Source organism: Crinia signifera, chromosome 1, assembly GCF_055691185.1.
Source record: "Crinia signifera chromosome 1, ASM5569118v1, whole genome shotgun sequence".
Lineage (NCBI taxonomy): Eukaryota > Metazoa > Chordata > Amphibia > Anura > Myobatrachidae > Crinia > Crinia signifera.
Genome location: NC_139217.1, coordinates 203383986 through 203408029, shown reverse-complemented (window position 1 = coordinate 203408029; position 24044 = coordinate 203383986). Strand labels below are relative to the sequence as shown.

Genomic DNA, 24044 nt, shown 5'->3' with positions numbered 1-24044 from the left:
CTAATAAAAATAAAAACAAGGTAGCTGTATTTGTCCCTTAGGGAAAATATATATGCAAGGTTAAATTGAATGAAGCGTTGACCAGAGGTGAAAAATTGCTGATGACCTCTGGCAACATTTTATCTTGAGCTTAAACTCTCATTCATCAAGAAAAAATACTTTCCTAAACAAAGTGTTCCTTTTTATTTCTATTAACAGAAACTAGGAAACTCCTCTATTGTGAGGCGGCTGGGTGTCCTGGAGTGTATTCTGCTGGTTACGCAGAGAATTACAAAGTATCCTGTTCTTGTGGAAAGAATTATTCACAATACAGAAGGTAAGGGTTTATTTTCTCTGCATCAACAGTCCAATTTTTTTTTTTTTTTAACTAATTTGCTGAGCGGAAGCAGGTGTTTTTATTTTGTCAACTGTACTTAAAAATATTGTATGTTACAGTTTTTTGACGAGATATCTTATGAAGTGGTTTGTGGTTTTAAACAGAGGGGACAGAAGACTATGAAACCTTGACCAGGGCGCTCACACTACTGAAGGAAACCATCACAGAAGTAGACACCCGAGTTCATAAGAGTGAGAAGGGACAGCGCCTGGATGAGATCATTGGAAAAATGGAGCCAAAATCCACTGGTAAATTGAAAAATGGGATGAGCTTTAGAAAGCATGACATGGAGCAAAGGCAGCTTCTACACGATGGCATGCTATACTGGAGGAGTGCTTCAGGACGCTTGAAAGGTATATATAGGACTTTATATCTAGTTTATATCTTCCAATAAATGGTGAAAGCAAATATTGTACCATTCTCACCTCGTTTACATCTATTCTTCTTTCATATTTTGTAGACATCTTGGCTGTTTTACTGACTGATGTCTTGCTTCTTCTTCAGGAGAAGGATCAAAAATACATATTTTCTTCTGTGGTGAGTGTGAAGTAAAAATGTTATTATTTTATTATTTACACCATTGATCATTATCCCAAAGGTCATTTTCAAAATAAAATACTAATGTAGTTTTCTTCCAACAAACACATTTTCTAGGTCATCATCTTAAATGGTTCTTATGAAGGGCAATATACTAAAAAATGTAAGGGCGTGTGCAGGGGGAATATCATTCGATGGAGATTCCCCCCCCCCCCCCCCCCACTGCATGCGGGGGGGGGGGGGGGGGGGGACACACAGCTGAGCAGTGTTTACCTGCTTACAGGGCTCTGAATACTTACAACCCAGCGAGCAGGTCTGAATTGAGCCCATAGTCAAGTTAATGACAACATGACAAGTGTAAATGCAGCTTTTTGTTTAAGTTTGCTGATACTCACCAAGGTAGTTGCTGAGTTCATAACTTGGCTGCAAATAAACATCTTTTTTTTTTTTTTTTATGAGTAATAGTTGACCTGTAATGCTGTTTGTGGAACTCATGATATTATGAGTCTTGTTAATTATTATTTTTAAAGGATAGGTTTAATAAAAATTTACGAGTTTCAGTCCCAGCACACATACATTAGTCAAGTGTTTTTTTTTTTTTTTTTTTTATCAGGGTTGGGAGAAAAAACGATTTAAAAGAAAAAAATATATATTTTTATTTATTTTTAACCCTTTTTGTTTAAACCAGATTTTTTTTTTTTTTTTTATCATATGTTAGGAACTTTGATCATCCATGTTTTTAGGTTTTGACTTAATTTATTTTACACCTTTCAATTAAACCAATTTTTATAACTTATTATTCCTATTGTATCTGAATATATTTAGATAGACTGAACATGTTTATACATACAAAGTACTTTGTATAGCATCTACTACTTAACATTAGTTAAGCATTAGTCCTACTCTTTTTTTATGAAATCTGTATAGCAATACATAATGGAAAATGCAAATTCACTTTTCAGAAAAAAAAAAAAAAATTGATGAAAGGGAACCTCTGCCAGCGGTGCCGCAGAGGTAATCAGCTGGTCGCAGGAGCAAGCACCTGCGACCAGCGATTAGAACGGGGCTGAAAACGGGAGCGCGCACCCGGTGATTTATCGCCGGGGCACACTCCCACCACTGCCAATATGGTCGCCTGCGACCATATTTCCAGCGATTTCAGCCCCTATCGCCCCCGTGTGTACACAGCTTTAGACTACATAGAGAAAGGGGAGCACCTGGAAGGCTGGTTGGCTTGCCATGTGATTCGATAGCAAGCCTAATCGACCATGTGTACACACAATAAGATTTGATGGCTATGCAATCTTTGCTAACTCTATTTACTTACAAATCCTGCTATGTACATTCGATTTGCATTATATAGTCATTGCTGCACTGTCTATTTGGCATTTCCATTTCAGCTGAACGGGAGCGCACATCGTCATTAAATCGGGATAGAAAGCTTAAAAACCTGTTCTATCTCCATTCAATGAGGGCAGATGAGGATCAGCAATTTGCTCCTAAATGCCACAAAACAGACAAAAACAGTCACTCTGAGTTGGGTAAATCTGTTGCATATTTGGGCAGCATATGGCTGATTGTCATTTCCTTTCATATAGTATCAGATTTTTATTTCTATCCTAACCAACCAACCAAATAGTTTGATGGGAAGTTGGTCTAGTGTATGGCCAGTATTTTATGCTAGTCACATTAACAGCTGTCATTTACCCTGCAGGATGCCAAGCCACCTGTAATATCACTGCAAAAGCTTATTGTTCGGGAGGTGGCTAATGAGGAAAAGGCTATGTTCTTGATCAGCGCCTCACTGAGGGGCCCAGAGATGTATGAAATCCACACTACCTCTAAAGAAGAGAGGAATTCTTGGATGACTGTAATTCGTGGGGCTGTTGAGAGGTATTATTAGTAGTTTGCCATACACATTTGTCACTATGACAGAAATACACTTTTTGGGGGGGTGGGTTCTCACTTGTAAAAACATGAACACCATTGAACTAGTGATGTGTTCAGATCTTGGGATACGTTTTTTGTTGTGTCGTATTAAATAGTGATGTAAAAGCAAGTTATGGTCCATACACACTATAAGAATCTTTCCAATCTGGCTGGTTGACAATATCTGGGAACCGGTTTGTCTGAATTACCATTTTTGTCTGTTTTCCATGTTTATGAACCACTGGTCCACCCAGCCAGATTGTAAATATATACTCTTAAAAGTGTGCTAGATGAATGGAGTATTTCATGTAAATGCACTTTACATTAAATCAGGAAAAAAATAGCACTGCGCAGGGGAACACATATCTGATTTAGCATGCAAATATTTAATATCAATTGACAAACAATACATAAGATTCACTTCACATACAACAATTTAAAAAAAATAAACAAAAAATATATAATAAAATATGTACTGATTAGAGTCAACTTCTAATATGAGTATAGTATTAATTTTTCTCGCACAGATATGACCGTCTCTATAACTAGGTTACAGTGTTAGTTAGCCTCTACTTCCCACATTTTAGTTTGCTGGAAACATGCTTGATAAAAGCCGTATTGCTAGTATAGTGAGTTAGGTTTACTGTCCCCATTTAGTGCAGCAGGTAGTTTTTCTGTCAATCAGTAGCAACGCATTCAGAAAATTAAAAGTTCTGTCTGGCTGGACCATATAAAAGGTACCTGTTAGTAGATTGCGCAGACCCTCTGGGCTTCCAGCCCTCCATGTCGCTCAGCTGCTGGTGCTCTGAACTGATGTTTGCAGCTTTCTCCAGAGTCCACATGTGTTGATCTTTGTGTCTACTTAAATTGCTGGTGCATACAGCCTCTTTATAAGAGAAGATAGGTCTAAATATGTGACCTCCCGGGTGCTTCAGATTGATCTCTTATGCGTTTTCCTGCCTACTGTTAGCATCAGCGGCTTCCTCAGAGAAAGAGAGAGAGATACATATTTAGACCTATCTTCTCTTGTAAAGAGGCTGTATGCACCATCAATTTAGTAGACACAAAGATCAACACAAGTGGACTCAAGAGGAAGTTGCAAAGGGTGTGTATGATCTAATAACAGGTACCTTTTATATGGTCTGGCCAGACAGAACTTTTAATTTTCTGAATGCGCTACTACTGATTGGCAGAGGGCTAAATGCAGACTGTAAACCTAACTGACTGTACGGCTTTAGTCAAGCAAGTTTCCAGCATACTAATACGATAAGAAGTGGAGGCTAACACTCCGAATTAATACTATACTCTAATCAGTACATATTTTGTTATACATTTGAATTAAATATTTTTAGTTGTTATATGTGAAGTGTGTCTTATATATTTGTCATTTGATATTAAAATTGCATGCTAAATCAGTTATGTGTTCTTCTAGGCCAGGGCTGGGCAACACCGGCCCTCCAGATGTTGATAAACTACACATCCCAGGATGCTTTGCATTAGTTTTGCTATGTGGCCATGCTGAAACTGATGCAAGGCATGCTGGGATGTGTAGTTCATCGACATCTGGAGGGCCGTTGTTGCCCAGCCCTGTTCTAGGCAGTGATATTTTTTCCCTGTTTTATATATAGCTTTTCTGAGGACCCAGCACCCCTATTATATCACAGTGGCAAGGAATACTATAATGGCTAACATAATAATGCTGGGTACACACCAGAACTATTTGGGGTCAATTCCCTCGATTTCGATGCGTCGTACAACCGATTGGATGTAAAAAGAGCAGAATTGTCCCTGTTTTCAGTACGCTTCTAAACCGATACGCACCCCCGCCGGTCGTCTGTTGGATTGGAGGTTTTACCTGCTGCAGTTAAGATTTGGCAATCTACATTCGAGCAGGTACCGATTGTGTGTAGATCATTTACACATCGTGTGTTTTTGTATGTTCCAATCCACCATGAGACCATTGTGCGTTTTCAAAGGAAGCTGTTTCATGATTGTCGATTGATCATGGTCGTTCTGGTGTGTACCCTACATTAGTCATATCAATTGGAGTCTGTATATTTGGTTGCAGCCCTAGCCTAATTGATAGTACTTTAGGTTCAGATGGGATACATCCTAGGGTACTAATGGAATTAAGGGAGGAACTAGCGACCCCACTACATTACATCTTTGATAATTCACTATCATCAGGTAAGGTACCAAAAGACTCGAGAATAGCAGAGGTAGTGCAAATATTCAAAAAAGGAAAAAGGGAGGACCCAGCTAATTACAGACCTGTGAGTTTAACATCAATAGTTGGAAAAATATTTTTTTAAGGGATGGTATCCAGGAATATTTAGACCTTCATAGCTTACTCAGTATTAACCAACATGGTTTTGTTAAAAATCGTACATGCCAAACTAATTTACTAGGATTCTATGAAGAGGTTAGCAAAAACTTTGATAACGGAAACAATGTAGATGTGATTTTCCTAGATTTTGCTAAAGCTTTTGATACAGTACCACACAAGAAGTTGATAAATAAAATTGATGACCCGGGATTAGGGGAAAATATCTGTAGATGGGTAGGGAACTGACTGTGTAATAGAGAACAAAGGGGCAGATGTATTAAGCCTGGTGAAGAGATAAACTGGAGATAAAGTGGAAGGAGATAACGCACCAGCCAATTAACTCCCAACTGTCATATTTCAAACACAGCTGATTGGCTGGTGCTTTATCTCCTTCCACGTTAACTCCAGTTTATCTCTTTGCCAAGCTTAATACATCTGCCCCATTGAGTGGTTGTGAACAGTGCCGTATCAAGTATGACACCAGTACTAAGTGGGGTGCCACAGGGTTCGGTTCTAGGACTCATTTTATTTAATATTTTTATAAACGATATAGGGATGGGGTTACTCAGCAATGTATCCATCTTTGCAGACACAAAACTGAGCAAAACTATTAAATCATCAGGAGATGTCACCACACTTCAAAATGATCTTGACAATCTAGATGAGTGGACAAAAAACTCGAAGATGAGGTTCAATGTAGATAAATGTAAGGCTATGCACCTTGGGAGACACAACCAGTGTGCTAGTTATAACCTAAATGGGGAGGAATTGGGTAATTCAGTACTTGAAAAGGATCTAGGAGTCCAAATAGACAACAAACTGGGGTGTAGTGCTCAATTTAATATAGCAACAAAAAAAGACAACAAAATTCTAGCATGTATTAAAAAGGGCATGGAAACTAGGGACTCAAAAGTAATTATGTGACTGTACAAAGCATTGGTTAGACCTCACCTCGAATATGGAGTACAATCTGGGCCCTATACTATAAAAAGGACATCATAGAATTAGAAATAATCCAAAAAAGAGCAACAAAGCTTATTAGGGAAATGGAGAATTTAAACTACGAGGAGAGATGCAATCTGGGACTATTTACATTAGAGCAGAGACGTTTAAGGGGAGACATGCTCAACATGTGCAAATATATCGGGCCAATATAAGGAGCTATCAAACACCCTTTTTTTTACTAGAAAGGAGGGCATCAGTTTAGATTAGAAGAAAAAAGATTTTGTTCATCTAGAAGGAAACATTTCTTTACCGTCAGAGCAGTCAACTTTTGGAACTCTCTTCCTGGAAAAGTGGTGTTGGCAGACACAATAAATACGTTTAAAATAAGGTTGGATAAACATTTATTGGTTAAAAACATCCATGGGTACTAATAAGTAACATAATCCTTCTCTAAAATATCAGAACATACTATACAACAAGGGATAAGCTATTATAATCCCAGGCTGAACTAGATAGACACAAGTCTTTATTCAGCCCTACCTACTATGTAACTATGTACTTTATATAAGTGTCACTGTCAACTCTGATCAACTAGGTACCATATATACTCGAGTATAAGCCTACTTTTTCAGAACATTTTTTTTATGCTGAAAAAGCCCCCCTCGGCTTATACTCGAGTGCGGGTCCCACTTGAGTCAATAAGATTTCCCAGTTTTTTGTTGTAAAATTAGGTCCCTCGGCTTATATTCGGGTCGACTTATACTCGAGTATATATGGTAGTTGTTACCCAACATGGTAGTTCTGGCCCTATGATCATTTTAGTCCTCTGAATGGCTGCTGGCTTTTCCAAGAATGGCCGCTTCAAGGGCTGCAAAAGTGCATACGTAGAATTGACCTGTCAGATGTATGAATGGCCCCTCAGTCGTTCTACCTTACATTCTAAAAGCCCATGACCTGTTCGCACTGTCTGTTGCAGAGAAAGAGGTACTTGTTTCCTAGCACGGCGCCCGTCGTGGGTCATCGCATACCTTAAGTTAAGATATGCGATGGGTGCGACCGACGCGATTTTTGGGCTATTTTTAGCCTTTTTCCCGACAATTAAAAAATCATGTCCATCGCATGCCTTAACTTAAGGTATGCGACGCGACCAACGCGATTTAACATTGAATGCATTCTATTCAATGTTAAATTCCTATGTAAAATTGGGTCCATTGTATGCCATTATAATGGCATACAATGCGACCGATGCGATGGACACGATTTTACATAGGGAACAATGTTAAATGGCCCAATGGACCCGATTTTTGATTGTATGCCCACCCTGATGGGTAATTTGTATGTGAAATGCCCCCCAATTGTTAACGCCACCCCACAATGAACGCCAATCCGAAGCGTGGAGAGCGTCGGCGGTACGCGTCCTCCGACCTTTTCATACCCCCACTATCCACGTCGGCGTGGAGTTGATTTTATATAGTGTACTGACGCATAATACCCGTGAAGTAATGTGTGTCCCCTCGCGGGGCTCGCTGCGCTCCCCACGCTTCGGGCTCGGTGGCTCGCTACGCCCGCCACACTATATAAAGTCGACTCCACGCCAACGTGGATAGTGGGGGTATAAATACGTCAGAGGACGCGTACCGCGGGCTCACCACGCTTCGGGTTGGCTTTCATCGTCGGGTGGCGTTAACAATGGCGGGGCATTTGACCCATCAGGGTGGGGATACAATGAAAATTGGGGTCTGGGGGGCATTTAACATTGGTTCCAATGTAAAAATCACGTCGATAGCATCGCATGCGATTTGGTTGCATGTGATGCGATCAACACGATTTTTTAGGACCCGTTGGATACAATTTTTATCCCTGGCGCCATGCTAGGAAACAAGTACCAAGAAAGATTATGCTTTTAGTTTTGTCTATTGTATTATAGCTACATTTGTTTTATCCTATGTGCAGTTGCCCTGATGAAGGGGAAGAATTCCCCAGTGAAGCAGATGAAGAACGAAAACTGGCCATCGAGCGCGCTGCTAGAATAAAGGAGCTTCAAAGTAATGAAAAATATTCATTTCTTGTTTCTCTAAATCAAACCATGCAATACCACATTAGAAATATTAACCTATAAACATTGTGTTCACTTTACTCTTGTAGACCGTCTGAATGCGAAGGATACATGTATTATGCAAAACCTTAGTGAAAAGCTGCAGATTAATATGGAAATGGCTGATTTGTATGGTTTTGAGGATTCTTCTCAAGTGTCCAGGGTCAGACTTCTTGTTGGATGTGACAATGGAGGGAGCCTCCAAGGAGAAACTATTCTTCTATCTGCCATAGCTAGAGGTAAGTTGCTGCAAAGTCGCACACATATAGTATAGGGATTCATCCGAGGGTAAGGGATTCATCCGAGGGTATTAATGGAATTAAGGGATGAACTAGCTACCCCCCTACATTATATCTTTAGCAAGTCACTATCGTCAGGTATCCAGGGTCAGACTTCTTGTTGGATGTGACAATGGAGGGAGCCTCCAAGGAGAAACTATTCTTCTATCTGCCATAGCTAGAGGTAAGTTGCTGCAAAGTCGCACACATATAGTATAGGGATTCATCCGAGGGTAAGGGATTCATCCGAGGGTATTAATGGAATTAAGGGATGAACTAGCTACCCCCCTACATTATATCTTTAGCAAGTCACTATCGTCAGGTATAGTACCAAAAGATTGGAGAATAGCAGAGGTAGTGCCAATATTCAAAAAAGGAAAAAAGGAAGATCCCGCTAATTACAGACCCGTTAGTTTAACCCCTTCCCGACATTTGACGTACATTTACGTCATGGCCGGGATGTACTTCCCGACGCATGGCAAAAATGTACGTCATGGCTTTAAACTGTACGTCATGGCTTTAAACTGTCACCGCGTCTATAGACGCGGTGACAGTTTGGAGATGTCTGCTGTCCCTGACAGCAGACATGTCCCAGCATGTCCAGGGGGGGCGGCGATGCCTCCCCCCCGTCGGCGATCGCTGTGATTGGCTGTTCAAATGTGAACAGCCAATTACAGCGTTTTCTGTGTACCGGCGAATAACGTTCGCCGGTGACACAGGGATCGGTGGTGATTGGTGCTGTAAAGTACAGCACCAATCACCACGGGGTGTAAGGGTGACACTGGTGTCACCCCACCTCACCCCACCCGCCCCCAAAGGCCGTGATTGGTCCGTCGGACCGACGGACCAATCACAGCCATGGAGGGTGATTTAAACTAACGGTGACTGCACTGCAGACGCCATTCCGGTCTGGAATTGCGTGCAGTGCGGTCACCGTGCCTATCTGCCGTGATATACTGACCTGATCCTTGCAAATACTTACCTGATCACTGCTTGTAGCGTGCTGGATGCTTCCTGGATCTTGTGACTTCTTGTGACTTCCTGTGTTGTGCTGCTGCAGTGTGATAGTTATAGAGAGAGAGATAGAGAGAGATAGAGAGAGATAGAGAGAGATAGAGAGAGATAGAGAGAGATAGTGACAGAGTGCTATATTTTGTGTCTGCTGCCCCCCCCCCCTGTTGTGCTGATCAGTATATCTGTGCTGATCAGCAACTTTTTGGGGGTGCTGGGTTTTTTTTTTATATATATACAGCTGTGCTGCGTGTGCAACTGACTGCTGCCCCCCCCTTTTGTGCTGATCAGTATAAATTAACTGATCAGCAACTTTTTGGGGGTGCAGAGTTTTTTTTTTATATATATACCTGTCAGTGCTGCTGCTGCAGTGTCATAGAGTGATAGATAGTGAGAGATAGAGAGATAGAGAGAGATAGTGACAGTGATAGAGAGTGCTATATTTTGTGTCTGCTGCCCCCCCTTTTGTGCTGATCAGTATATCTGTGCTGATCAGCAACTTTTTGGGGGTGCAGGGTTTTTTTTTTTTTATATATACCTGTCAGTTGCTGCCAGTTGCACTGTCAGTTGCACCAAAGGTTGTGCACCTGCTGCCCCTCACTGGTAATCAGTGTCGCATCAGTGATCACCTTTTTTTTTTTTTGAGGGTGCTGTGGGGTCTTTTTTTTATTTATTTTTTACACACACTGTGATTTTGTGGGTGTCCTGTGGCCACTGTGCGCTGATCAGTGACGTACATCACTGATCAGCTTTTTCGGCACAGGGTCAGAATTCCCTGAGGGGTGTAGTTTGCAAAATGGGGTCACTTGTGGGGGGGTTCCACTGTATTGGTGCTTTGGGGGTCTTGCTAATGCGACATAGCACCCACCAACATTCCACCAGAATCTGTGCTGCAAAATCCAAATATCACTCCTTCCCTTCTGAGTCCTGCCATTTTTTGGTCACACATGAAGCATTGCCGTACTCGGGAGAAATTGGGGCACAGATTTTGGGGTGCTTTGTCTCCTTCATTCCTTGTGAAAATGAAAAATTTTGAGCCAGAACTGCATTTTTGTGTAAAAAATTTAATTTTTCATTTTGACTGCCCAGTTGTACCACAATTGGTGAAACCCCTGGGGGTTTGAAATGTACATTATACCCCTAGATGAATTCCCAGAGGGGTGTAGTTTGCAAAATGGGGTCACTTGTGGGGGGCTTCCACTGTATTGGTGCTTCGGGGGTCTTGCTAATGCGACATAGCACCCACCAAAATTCCACCAGAATCCGAGCTGCAAAATCCAAAAATCACTCCTTCCCTTCTGAGTCCTGCCATGCACCCAACTGGTATTTTTTGGTCACATGTGAGGCATTGCCATACTCGGGAGAAATTGGTGCACAGATTTTGGGGTGCTTTTTCTCCTTCATACCTTATGAAAATGAAAAATTTTGAGCCAGAACTGCATTTTTGTGTAAAAAAATGTAATTTTTCATTTGCACAGCCCAGTTGTATCAAAATTGGTGAAACCCCTGGGGGTTTGAAATGTACACTATACCCCTAGATGAATTCCCTGAGGGGTGTAGTTTGCAAAATGGGGTCACTTGTGGGGAGCTTCCACTGTATTGGTGCTTTGGGGGTCTTGCTAATGCGACATAGCACCCACCAAAATTCCACCAGAATCTGAGCTGCAAAATACAAAAATCACTCCTTCCCTTCTGAGTCCTGCCATGCACCCAAATGGTATTTTTTGGTCACATATGAGGCATTGCCGTACTCGGGAGAAATTGGGGCACAGATTTTGGGGTGCTTTGTCTCCTTCATTCCTTGTGAAAATGAAAAATTTTGAGCCAGAACTGCATTTTTGTGTAAAAAAATGTAATTTTTCATTTGCACAGCCCAGTTTTATCAAAATTGGTGAAACCCCTGGGGGTTTGAAATGTACACTATACCCCTAGATGAATTCCCTGAGGGGTGTAGTTTGCAAAATGGGGTCACTTGTGGGGGGCTTCCACTGTATTGGTGCTTCGGGGGTCTTGCTAATGCGACATAGCACCCACCAAAATTCCACCAGAATCTGAGCTGCAAAATACAAAAATCACTCCTTCCCTTCTGAGTCCTGCCATGCACCCAAATGGTATTTTTTGGTCACATATGAGGCATTGCCGTACTCGGGAGAAATTGGGGCACAGATTTTGGGGTGCTTTTTCTCCTTCATACCTTATGAAAATGAAAAATTTTGAGCCAGAACTGCATTTTTGTGTAAAAAAATGTAATTTTTCATTTGCACAGCCCAGTTGTATCAAAATTGGTGAAACCCCTGGGGGTTTGAAATGTACACTATACCCCTAGATGAATTCCCTGAGGGGTGTAGTTTGCAAAATGGGGTCACTTGTGGGGGGGTTCCTAACTTTTAGCATCTTATGGTGCCTAGAAACCTACATGGTGCCTAAAAAATAATCTCATAAAAAGGAGGCTCCAAAATCAAGTAGGTGCTCCTTCTATTATGAAGCCTGTGGTTTGGTCAACGTGCACACTAGGGCCACATATAGGATATTTATGAAAACAAAAGAATTGGGGGAATCAATTTTTAGTCACATTTGTCTAGTAAAATGTACTGTGTTCCTTAGAAAAATGTATTAAAATTGAAAATCTGCAAAAAAAAATGAAATTTTGAAATTTCACCTACACTTTGTTTTAATTCCTGTGAAACACCTAAAGGGTTAACAAACTTCCAAAATGCTGTTTTGAATACTGTGAGGGGTGCAGTTTTTGAAATGGCATCATTTATGGGGGTGTCTCACATACAAGTCCCTCAAAGTCACATCAGAACTGAACTGGTCCCTAAAAAAATCAGTGTTTGAAATTTTCTTGAAAATTTGAGAATTTGCTATTCATATTTTAAGCCTCCTAGTGTCCAAAAAAATTAAAAGGAGGTTGAAATAATGATGGCAACATAAAGTAGACATATGGTCTATGTTAGTTATTAACTATTTTGAGTGGTATGATTATTTGTCTCACAAGCAGAAAATTTAACATTTTGAAAATTGCAAAATTTTCCATTTTTTTACGACATTTTGGTATTTTTCACAAAAAAACACAGACTGTATCGACGGAAATTTACCACTAACTTGAAGTACAATGTGTCACGAGAAAACAAACTCAAAATCACTGGGATAAGTAAAGGCAAAAAAAAGTTATCCCCACTTAAGTGATACATGTCAGATTTGAAAAAAAGGGCTCTGTCAGGAAGGCAAAAACAGGCTGCGGCGGGAAGGGGTTAACATCAATTGTGGGTAAACTATTTGAAGGATTTTTAAGGGATGGTATCCAGAAATATTTAGATCATCACCATCTACTCAGTGCTAACCAACATGGGTTCGTGAAAAATCGTTCATGCCAAACTAATCTACTAGGGTTCTATGAAGAGGTTAGCAAAAACCTCGATAATGGAAATGCTGTAGGTGTGATTTTCCTAGATTTCGCTAAAGCATTTGATACTGTCCCACACAAGAGATTGATTAATAAAATGGAGAACCTAGGATTGGGTGAAAATATCTGCAGATGGGTACGGAATTGGCTATGTAATAGAGAACAAAGAGTGATACCGGTACTAAGTGGAGTGCCCCAGGGTTCGGTTTTGGGGCCCATTTTGTTTAACATTTTTATTAACGATATTGGGATAGGGTTACTCAGCAATGTATCCATCTTTGCGGACGATACAAAACTTAGCAAAGTCATCAAATCATCAGAAGATGTCACCGTGCTTCAAAATGATCTTGCAATTCTAGATGAGTGGGCAAAAAAATGGAAGATGAGGTTCAATGTAGATAAATGTAAGGTTATGCACCTTGGGAGACACAACCAGTGTGCAAGTTACAACCTTAGCGGAGAGGAACTGGGTAATTCCATACTTGAAAAGGATCTAGGAGTCCAAATAGACAGCAAACTAGGATGTAGTGCCCATTGTAATGTAGCTACAAAAAAGGCCAACAAAATTCTGGCATGTATTAAGAGGGGAATGGAAACTAGGGACTCGAGGGTAATTATGCCACTATATAAAGCATTGGTGAGACCTCACCTAGAGTACGGAGTACAGTTCTGGGCCCCACACTATAAAAAGGACATCATAGAATTAGAAAAAGTCCAAAGGCGAGCAACAAAGCTTATTAGGGGAATGGAGAATTTAAGCTACGGGGAGAGATTAAGCAATTTGGGACTATTTACATTAGAAAAGAGACGTTTAAGGGGGGACATGCTCAACATGTACAAGTATATCAAGGGCCAATATAAGGAACTGTCACGCACCCTCTTTTCTACTAGAAAGGAATCTAGGATGCGAGGGTATGAGTATAGATTAGAAGAAAAAAAATTTAATTCAGCTAGTAGAAAGAATTTCTTTACGGTCAGAACAGTCAAACTCTGGAACTCTCTTCCCAGAGAGGTGGTAACGGCTGGCTCATTAAATGCGTTCAAGGCAAAGTTGGACAAACATTTACTGGAGAAAAACATCCGTGGGTACAAATAAGAAATATAATTTGTCTGTAAAATACCAGAACCTACCAAATCAGCAATGGATATCTATACCAGGTTGAACTAGATGGACGCAAGTCTTTTTTCAGCCTTACCTACTATGTAACTATGAATAGGTTTCCAGAAGTGAAACTGTAAATTACACAAGTAACAAAAACATTTGTTATACAGTACAAGACATTTTAAGATTTTATTAGAGAATTGTGGAATTGATACTTAAGTGTATTATTTCTTTTGGAGATATGTGACTGGCTTTTTTTTCAGATTTTTTTTAAATTTATGCAATCTTTATTAAAAAAAAACAAATTCACAACACAAACATTTTACATATTTCGTCAATTACATACATATCTATACTTTTCAGATGTAGGCCATCCCCTCCACCTAGTTTTTGTCTAAACTATTATCCATATTTTGCAGATTATACCAGCAGTTCTCATTTCTTGTCTATTCAGCATATAGTCCTATATACAAGAGTAATATGAGAACTAAACACAGACTAGTAGACCCAAAGTGCACTATATAGATGTGTCTACACTGCAGGTTCTGTTCTCAGATTAGTTAATTCTTCATGTAACTTAAATGTGATCAATAGCAGAAGGATGTTGTGTGCCTGTCTTTTTGTCAGTGTGTCTTATAATATAGGGGCAATTCGTTAAACATTGCAGAGATGTAACTCTCAGGTTAAGTGCGCAGAGCTATTTAATTGAGCGCATAATACCTGGCTCTTAACCCAGGAGATGCAATGTACTGCAACTAATGCCCAGGGCTTTGTCACTTTTAACTGCATCTTCCAGGGTTAAGTGCCAGGCACAATGATGGTGCCACACGCTGTAAGACTGCGACTAGCCCCATATCTCTAGTTAGTGAGAATTTGTATTTGGTTTACAATGTAGACAGTAGAAGAGCTCTAGAGCAACACACCCGTTCACCGCTCACCTTCTGTTTTTGTGAATATCTTCCAGAATTTATGTTATTTCAAAGAAATTGGTTATATTATGAGTAATCAGCCACCCCTTCCCTTTGATATGTAAGGTTATTAGAAGCCATCTTCAATTTCCATGAACAAATAAAACACTTATTTTCTATGACCAATAAAGTTATCAATGACTTCTCATTCTCTTTTTTTGGAGGGATTATGTGAACTATCAGGGGGCAAATTGGTAATAGAAGCAAGAGGGAAGATCCCCAGTTGGGCAGGAGAGCGGTGAAAGACTGGTGGCGTGGGTGTATTAAGGGTTAGAGGGTGGCAGACTTGCAATGTGGGATTTTAAGGGTGACCCTTTTTGAATTTTTTTCCATGGCCATTTTAAATTCACAATCCAGTGAAAGCCATTGTAGTTAAACTCGCATCAAGTCGCAGACACAACTGCAGGAAAAGACACAAGGACGGCTTCTTCCAGAAACTTCCAAGGCTTTTTTTCCATCCTAGTCAACTGCTGGAATTGTCCAACATATTACTGCACTCCCAATGCACCATATTCTTCAAAAATAGTAGTAGTACTTTCTACAAGATATAATCTATAGTCCTCTTATTATACTGTACAAAAAATCCAGATGCTTTTTCTTGGCTCTTATTTGTAATCAAATTTAATTTACATTCTCATTTTTTTTTTAAGTGTATGCGTATGTATTTAATTTTTTATTTCTTTTTTAACAATTGTTACTTATACAGCTGAAGAAATCCAGTCCCTGCTACTGACACAGTTTTCCACACCAAGTGATGACACCAGCACTGGTCTTTCCCCTCTCCCTAGAAGATCAGAGACTTTTGGAGGCTATGACAGTAACTTTGGACATACAAATAAAAGTGAGACTTTTTGTTTATTACACTAAAGATGTGTACACACGCATCGATTTTTACTTTCGATTAGTTTTTCTTTCGATTTCCCCAGTTCCACCCTCTTTCGATTTGGCCTTTGCTTTCACATTCACAGAGTCTATTTTTCTTTTTGATATAGAGAAAACCAAATAGTCTTAAAACCTGTTTGATTTGATTTGATTTTGCTTCTATAAGCAAAATTAAATTGGAAACCTGTCAAAATCGACGCATGTGTACACCCCTTAAGAAAAAAAATACATACTTAACATAATAAGTCACAAAGTTAGGCTATGTACACATTAGAACGATGGGATATCATAAGATTATTGTATACTATTTCCCTTGCTTTCCTGTACATGTGATATCTTATGTACACAATATAAGATGTGACGTAAAATCATAATCTGTGCAGAGCATCACCCAGTATCTCACCATCAAGCCTGAATGCCGGACTGTCATACGATGTCTCATAAGGTGCACAGGAGTGTGCATCGTACAACACGTCGTGTGTATACATTATACAATATTGAACTCAACATTAAATTGTTATAATCTTATATGTATGGAGCCTTAGATGTTTCAGTGAGCAGTGTTTTTTTCTTATCTTTTATCTGGGTCTGCTGCATTTTTTAATTTTAAAGTTAAAATTTACTGTTTAGAATTGTAAATCATTTACTATCACCATTACTCTACGGCAAAACGGCAAACTACTTAATTACAAAATTTCTGTGCAATTATGAATAATATTCTAGCAAAAATTAAACCAGAGTACATATAAAAAAGTTTTCACTGCCAGGACACTTAAAAGCTAACCTGGCATAGTTTCTTGGAATGCAGCTACAGCCAAATGGGTATTTGCTGACAGACGTATCCTATGTGACCATGCACTATTTGATCAACTGATTTTCTGCACTAAAATAAAAGTGTTACGTATATAACGTGATCTTCAAAGCCCTATACAATATAAAGTTATAGAAAAAAAATGCAATCAGAAAATATTACTACATAAACGTTTTTAGCTAGGGCTTGGTGTAAAAGCTGTTGTAAATTTTACATAGGTCCAGTCAGTGTTCGTGAAAACCACCCAAAAAAGTGGGTCCCGGGGACCCTTCACTTCTAAAAATTGGGGTCCTACCTGACCTTTTCTGGGTCCCAACGGAATAAAGCCTCCTCTCCCCTTCTCCCCAGCATGGCACATGTGGGTCAGGGGGGGGGGGGGGGGAGGAGTATGAATTGGGCCACTCGCCTAAAGATACATATATACTAGAAACTATCTAAACCTTCACATAGGGACGTAAAAATTTAGGGCATTTTTTTTTTGGGGGGGGGGGGGGGGGGAGTGGTGTGGTCACATAGTTGTACCAATTCACATTACATCACACACCATTATGCCCAGTAGACATTACAGCACACACCGTTATGCCCAGTACACATTACAGCACACACCGTTATGCCCAGTACACATTACAGCACACACCGTTATGCCCAGTACACCTTACAGCACACCCCGTAATGCCCAGTACACATTATAAGACACACCGTAATGCCCAGTACATTACAGCACACACAGTTATGCCCAGTACATATTACAGCACACCATAATGCCCAGTACACATTACAGCACACCATAATGCCCAGTACACATTACAGCACACCATAATGCCCAGTACACATTACAGCACACCATAATGCCCAGTACACATTACAGCACACCCCGTAATGCCCAGTACATATTACAGCACACACCGTAATGCCCAGTACACATTACAGCACACCCCGTAATGCCCAGTACATATTACAGCACACACAGTTATGCCCAGTACATATTACAGCACACACAGTTATGCCCAGTACATATTACAGCACACCATAATGCCCAGTATGTATTATAGTACGCACTGTAATGCCCAGTATATATTATAGCACATAAGTGCTGCTTACCTATAGTACATGCTTGTTGCCAGGGGTTATATGCTCCTTGCAGGGGTTTTCATGCTGGTTGCCACAGGGGGGGGGTTATTCTGGTTGCCGTGGGGGTGGGGGGGTTATTCTTGTTACCGGGGGGGGCTGGTAAGGCTGATACACTGGGGAGTGGGCTGTCTGCAAGGCGGGGGACTGGATGTGGCTGGAAGAGCTGAAACGCTGCTCTGAGTTGAGCAGCGTGTCAGCTTTTCCAGCCTCATCCAGTCCCCCACTGCGCTGACAGCACGCTCACCTCTTATGCAGAATGAATTTACACGGCGGGGGGCAGCAGAAGGATGCCACAAACACTGTGACCGTGAACCAGGCTGCCGCTGCTCTCAAAATAAATGGCAGGGCGCGCGGCATTAATGATTGGCAGGGCTTGCACCTGCAGTGATTGGCTGCCGGGCGGCCACTGTGCAGTGATTGGGTCCCGGCGGCCGCTGCACTGATTGGCTTTTACAGCGGCTCACGCCACGGCGGCTCAGCCTCACAGGCGCAGCTCAGCGCGTCCTCGGGGACCCCTTCAGTTTCAAAAACTGAGTCCCCGGTGAGCGTTTTAGGGTAAAATACGCGCTATAGCGCGTATTTGCGAACCCTGTCCAGTACATGAAATGCATAGTCAATATAAAAAATATGAATGATCATAATAGGGATTAAGGTAGCCACCCAAAAAAGCATCATAGGACCACTTTAAGCCCTGTTTCATAGTATAAATAGGCCTCATTATGGATTTCCAGAAATATGGTCACAAACATTTACAGCATGTGTTCCTTGCATATTAGTACATGAACCAACGGACTGTATTCTTAAGTATTATAATAATACGTTAAGATATTTGCACGTTTCTACATTACAAGAGACATTAATCAAGCAATTATTCCCTCAGCTCATAGAAGTCACTTTGGGGGACATAGAGGGGGAACATGCCCTAAATGTAAACGTGCAGGAGCCACTTCTTTGTTTTTGGAAGTGTAGGAAAGTGACCCAGTTTTGGAACAAGATTATGGGGTTTCATTGGGAAGTTACGGGTCTGCAGCTTCCATTTTTATATTATACCAATACTTTTATGTACCATTTGATAAATGGATCCCACTCATACAAGGGCACACTAACTATGCAATACTTCCATCTCTTACAATATCCCTGACTATGACCAAGAACATTTTAAGAACGGGAAAAAAACCTTATGTCACATACTAAAGCTGGTCATACACTAGTGGAGTTTGGACAATTCTTTTTTCATCCGCTTCCAACGGATCGGGAAGATAAATTGGGTGAAAAATGGCCATATCACATGTGTTTGACATCCGATGTGCGGACCCATGCGCATCAGATGGGAGTCAAAGTTTGGACCTGCTGCATGACGGATCTGTCAGATTGGACAGCCTCCAGCAGCCGTGAAGGGATCACATGCAGTGTTTATATCACGCACCTAAATTTACATGTAAAGGAGGATATTATGAAGATTTTCAAGTCAACAAAATGGGGTTGCACAAAACACAGGCAGCCTTCATACAATAGGATGTATTTCTTAGTTTTATTAGCTTAGTATATAGTGCATTGTATTGACATCGCTGCCCGTTTATCTACTAAGAGATTTTAACAGAAATGCTGATTGTTAATGTGCTGTGGAGCATCAACCAGATGGGAGCCCCCCTCCTCTTGCCCCTCACAAATTTCCTATTTTTTCTTTTTACATTTTTTGCTATTTAGGTATATATCAAATGACATTTGTGTGAATGTCCACCCTTAACCCTTTGAGTGCCAACCTTGCTGTGAGATATCCACTAAAAGTGCCAGCCTCACTCACAGTGACTGTTCTTTTTTTGGCCCAATGTTTAACAAAACCTCAATTAATTGGGCGGTATTCAATGTGAATACCGGCAACGTTCAGCGAATCCTGTTTAGGATTCGCTGCACATTCGCCACTGGTCGCCACGTTCCGGAGCCTCGCCGGCTCCGTTATTCAACGAGTCAGGGGCTCGCTGCCCCTAACCGGCGAATATGAGCTCCTGCGGCGAACGCCGCAGGGAGCCTGAGGACGGTGGCAGGCAGGGAGATGGAAGTCTCCCTGCCTGCCCCAGAACGTTTGTGGGGGGAGGTGGGCTCCCAGGGAGCCAGGCAGCACAGGCTGCCCCCCGGGGGTGCCAGCAGGGGACCGGGTATATTCACTACACCCGATCATGAATATCTAATGATCGGGTGAAGTGAATATATGAATATCTAATGAGCGGCTCGGCTCCGGCCCCCTGCTGGCTGGTCTGTGTAAAAAATATATATATATATATATATATATATATATATTTATTTTTTTTAAATTAAATATATATTCATGTGCTTTTACAGCACATGAATAAAAATAGCATGCCCCTCCTCAGAATAAAATTCCAGATTTTTTGACACCAATTGTAAAAAACAAAACACTTTATTTTAAAAGTTCACCTTCCACTTTACCATAAAAAGATAGCGATTTGCTACTCTGTGAATCATGGCGAAAAAAACCTTAAAATGTATTCGCCATCTGGTCATTGAATAGGGTGATTCACCGTTTTAGTCAGAAATTCGCCTTACAGCACAAAATCTCCATAAAAACCTGGCGAATCAGTCTCATTGAATACCGCCCATTGACTTCAGATCATTTGCTGGCAATAACTAAAGTGATTCCTAATCCTTGACTACGGCCTTGGTATTTTTTGTGGATATTTTGCACATCTTTCACAGAAACATTTGCAATCAAAGGTTTAAGCGAAGAAGCCTTTGGAGTGATAATGCAGTGGGCAGTGAGGGTTACTGAAGCTGGAATTATTCAAAGTGCAGGTCTGGGTTGAAGATTCAAAAGGGTTTGAATGATAGCCAGATGATCCAATAGGGTACTAGCTTAACGCTTTTCGTTATGAAAGGTGCTCACAACTATCTCCTTTTGCTTTCTCTGTTGCATGCTCAGTGTACTTCCCTCAATATTAATATACAATAGGCTGAATGACTTATTAGAGGATTGAAGATGTGTGCTGTTATCATGATAAATTCATTTCTAAGGGATACCAACACATCTCCCCAGGCTATTAGAATATATAAGGAGAACGAGCAATAATTTGTCTCTCGACTGATTATTTGCTTTATTCTGTGACATTCAGTACTAAAGGCATGCAGGTATACATAACACGATAGTTTTATAATGTAATCACTTTTCAGGAGGAATGAAACCTTTTTTCAGTTAGTAGTTTGGTTACCAAGAAATGTTTCCCCAAGCTTTTTTTTTTTTTTTTTTATATTGGACGGAGGGCAGAGTAGTTGTGTTTTTGTGTGGTGTGGAAAAACAAAACAATGACCTTTCTAATAATTGACAAATGATCTAGGTCGCATCTTCACTAATATAGATTTTATTCCCTCAAGTTATATTGACACACTATAAATAAACGGTATAGCAATGTGTTTAGAATCTCTGAAAACCCCATTTTCTGTATCTTTTTTCCAGCTGCCAGCTTTAAACAAAGGGTCAAGGACCGGCGTACCACTTCCACCAGTTCAGAACCCCAAATTGAAGACTTGGAGTTTAGTGAGGTAGGCAAATTGCTTTACCCCCTCAGTTTAAAACTTGTTATATGAAAGATACAATTATACTTTTGGGGGGGAGGTTATCATATTTTTATTATATAGAGGATAAAATGCTCTCTTTTGCCTTTTGTTTGGGTATTGTATTTCTTTTAAGATGCAAGAAAGGCTAAGCTGGTAATAAATAATAAAATAATCTAGTTTGGTCTATTCAATTTAGACTCGTTTTATATACATTTGTAGTAATTTATACTGAAGCATTTCATATGCAGTATAATCCTGCTTAAGTATCTCCAGCATATTCATTTTGCGATGACAAAAAAAGATCCTAAAGTTTGGAGATTGTGTGATTTTACACTTCATTCTCCAGGAAATAGTTATCCTGGGCATGCTTATTGTGATTATTGGACCAATCCACAGATTATTGGCAGATCAAGATGATTATTGCATTTTGTGTGGCAATGTCTGGTCACTGCCAATCAGTCTATGGGGCATGCTGAAATCACACTTTGTCTGATGGGTGTCAGCCTTACAGGCATTGTTTCTGACCTTGGATTCCAGCATTAAACAGATCCCCATCTGTATTATATTTGTACATTTTTTTTTTTATGTTTGTTTACTGGTTTTTTTTTATTTCACAGTCTGAAGTGTCAACGTCTGAGAATAACAGCCCTCCATTAGATGATGAATCTCAGGTAATAAATGTTGAAGATAATTAAACGACCACAAAACCAATAATGCAAAGTGTTTCACCTAAAGGGGCTAGGGGGCTATTTACCTTCTCACACACACACACACAGTATTTCTTTAAAAAATTCATCAATATAAAACTTTTATCCTAAGGGCTATTTCACACACTCCGGCTCCTGCTGGATGGCGAAACTTCGCACCGCACACAGTAGTTAATAATGGACACAATTGTGTCCATTTACACGGGCCGGCCGGCCGCCCGGTTGCAGCCGGATCCCACCACTGGAAGGAACGGCTGCTGGGCTGTGGCCATCCCCTCCATTGTAAACTTCTCAGTGCGGCACGGCTTCTTGGCCGTGTGGGGTTTCGCCACCCGGCAGGAGCCAGAGCTTGTGAAATAGCCCTAATGGTGATGTGATAAAAATGCTGATACTCGGGCACTATAATACAGGAAAGTTTGGGAATCACTGTAATATGAGTTGAGATCTGTTGTGATACACTGGTCTGTTGATAGATGATGACACTAATGATGTCCAACCACTTGGGGATTCTACAGTACTGCTGGTGGTTGTATTCGCTCTGCACCTGTTTGTGTTGCTGTTTTTGGAAGCGTGTAAATAATCAGATAAAAAATTGTAAGCAGTGAACAGCTCTTTTTTGTTGTAACTTATCTCAAGCTGTATCAAAGCAATTCACTATGCCCAGGCAACCCTGTTAGGATGCTTCTGCAGGGCCTTCCTCTATTCTTCTAAACCATTTTGTAGGATCTCCATAGGTACAGGGTTTCTCTTTATGTTCATTGTCTGCCCAAAGGTTCCACTTCCCTACAACAGTTGTGGGATCCTCCTACGTGTCCACATCCTGCTAAACATGCTTTTTCCATGACCCTGCAATCAGAATTTTAATTGATACTTAAAGATCCTGCCTTCCAGAAGATGATTTTTTAGCATGGTTCAAACACAGAGATGTGGAAGCTTTAATTGCAGCCATTAGATCTAATCTTAAGGAGTCTCTAGACACTGTACCCCAGGATGTGTCTCTTTAAGTACAAAAAAGGAAGCCCAACCATTCCTTCTCTGACACAGATGGAGGATCTTCTCACTGAAAATTGGACCCTTCCTAACAAGCAGTTTAAAATTTCCGTGTGACTTATTTATTTTTATCCTCATCCTCTCTTTGTTGGCTAGATCCAGATGGGAGATTCCTCCTCCTGTGGGTGCACCGATAGCTTGTTTGTCTAAAGCTGTGTACATACGGTGCAATATATTCCTTAGTCAATGTCCCACCTGGCGATCGGCGGAAAGGGGTCGTGTCCGTGTAAACGCCCGTGGAATGTTGATTTTCAACTGTGATCAAGACAATTCACAGCTGTTCTCATGAAAACAGGCCCGACAGCATTGAATAGGCGCCCACCAGTATTTCCCCCATCAGAAATAGCGGTGGGGATTGAATAACCCCCAATGTTTAGCTCAACACCATATGGTCGGCACAAGCAAAATGTTCACATGCCAATGTTTGCGGCATGCAACGTTTTTTTCAAGATTTTTTTTGGACTTTTTCTATTCTTTACCATCTGTGTGCACTGTAATTGGGAATAGTAAAGTGGCCCCAAGCATGGTGAGCTAAGCGTGCCATGTGGAAGGATGCCGTACGCTAATTCACATTCACGCTCAGGTGTCGACATTGTTGGAGTTTTTGTGATGACCTTTTCCATGCGTTGACCTTTTTTCCAGTGTGTACCTTGTGCATGTCGACCTAATGACTAACGACCTATATGTTACCTATACCACACCACTGTATTATAATGTGCTTTTAAATTTTTTTATTTCACCTTCTCACTGTACTATTTCTTTGCAGCTCATTTTCAAGATGCAGACGTTATTACAGCTGCTTTATAGTCTACAGGCAAGTGACTTTTTTTTTAATATCAGTTTAAACATCAACTGACAAAAACAAATTAGCAACTGCAATTTCAGTGATTGGATAAATTTGTTTGAGCACAGAGGGCCTG

At 40.6% G+C, this 24044-nt stretch overlaps 1 protein-coding gene across 1 annotated transcript in view; it reads left to right on the top strand.

Annotated features, from left to right (window-relative positions):
• The window catches only part of ARHGEF18 (Rho/Rac guanine nucleotide exchange factor 18), a 298383-nt gene that overhangs the window by 245752 nt on the left and 28587 nt on the right, over positions 1-24044 (top strand). Inside the window, 10 exon segments of the mRNA XM_083179196.1 lie at positions 199-316; positions 481-729; positions 837-913; positions 2628-2806; positions 8067-8158; positions 8259-8447; positions 15680-15814; positions 21267-21352; positions 21985-22038; positions 23891-23938. Coding sequence (XP_083035322.1) covers positions 199-316; positions 481-729; positions 837-913; positions 2628-2806; positions 8067-8158; positions 8259-8447; positions 15680-15814; positions 21267-21352; positions 21985-22038; positions 23891-23938 — 1227 coding nt within the window.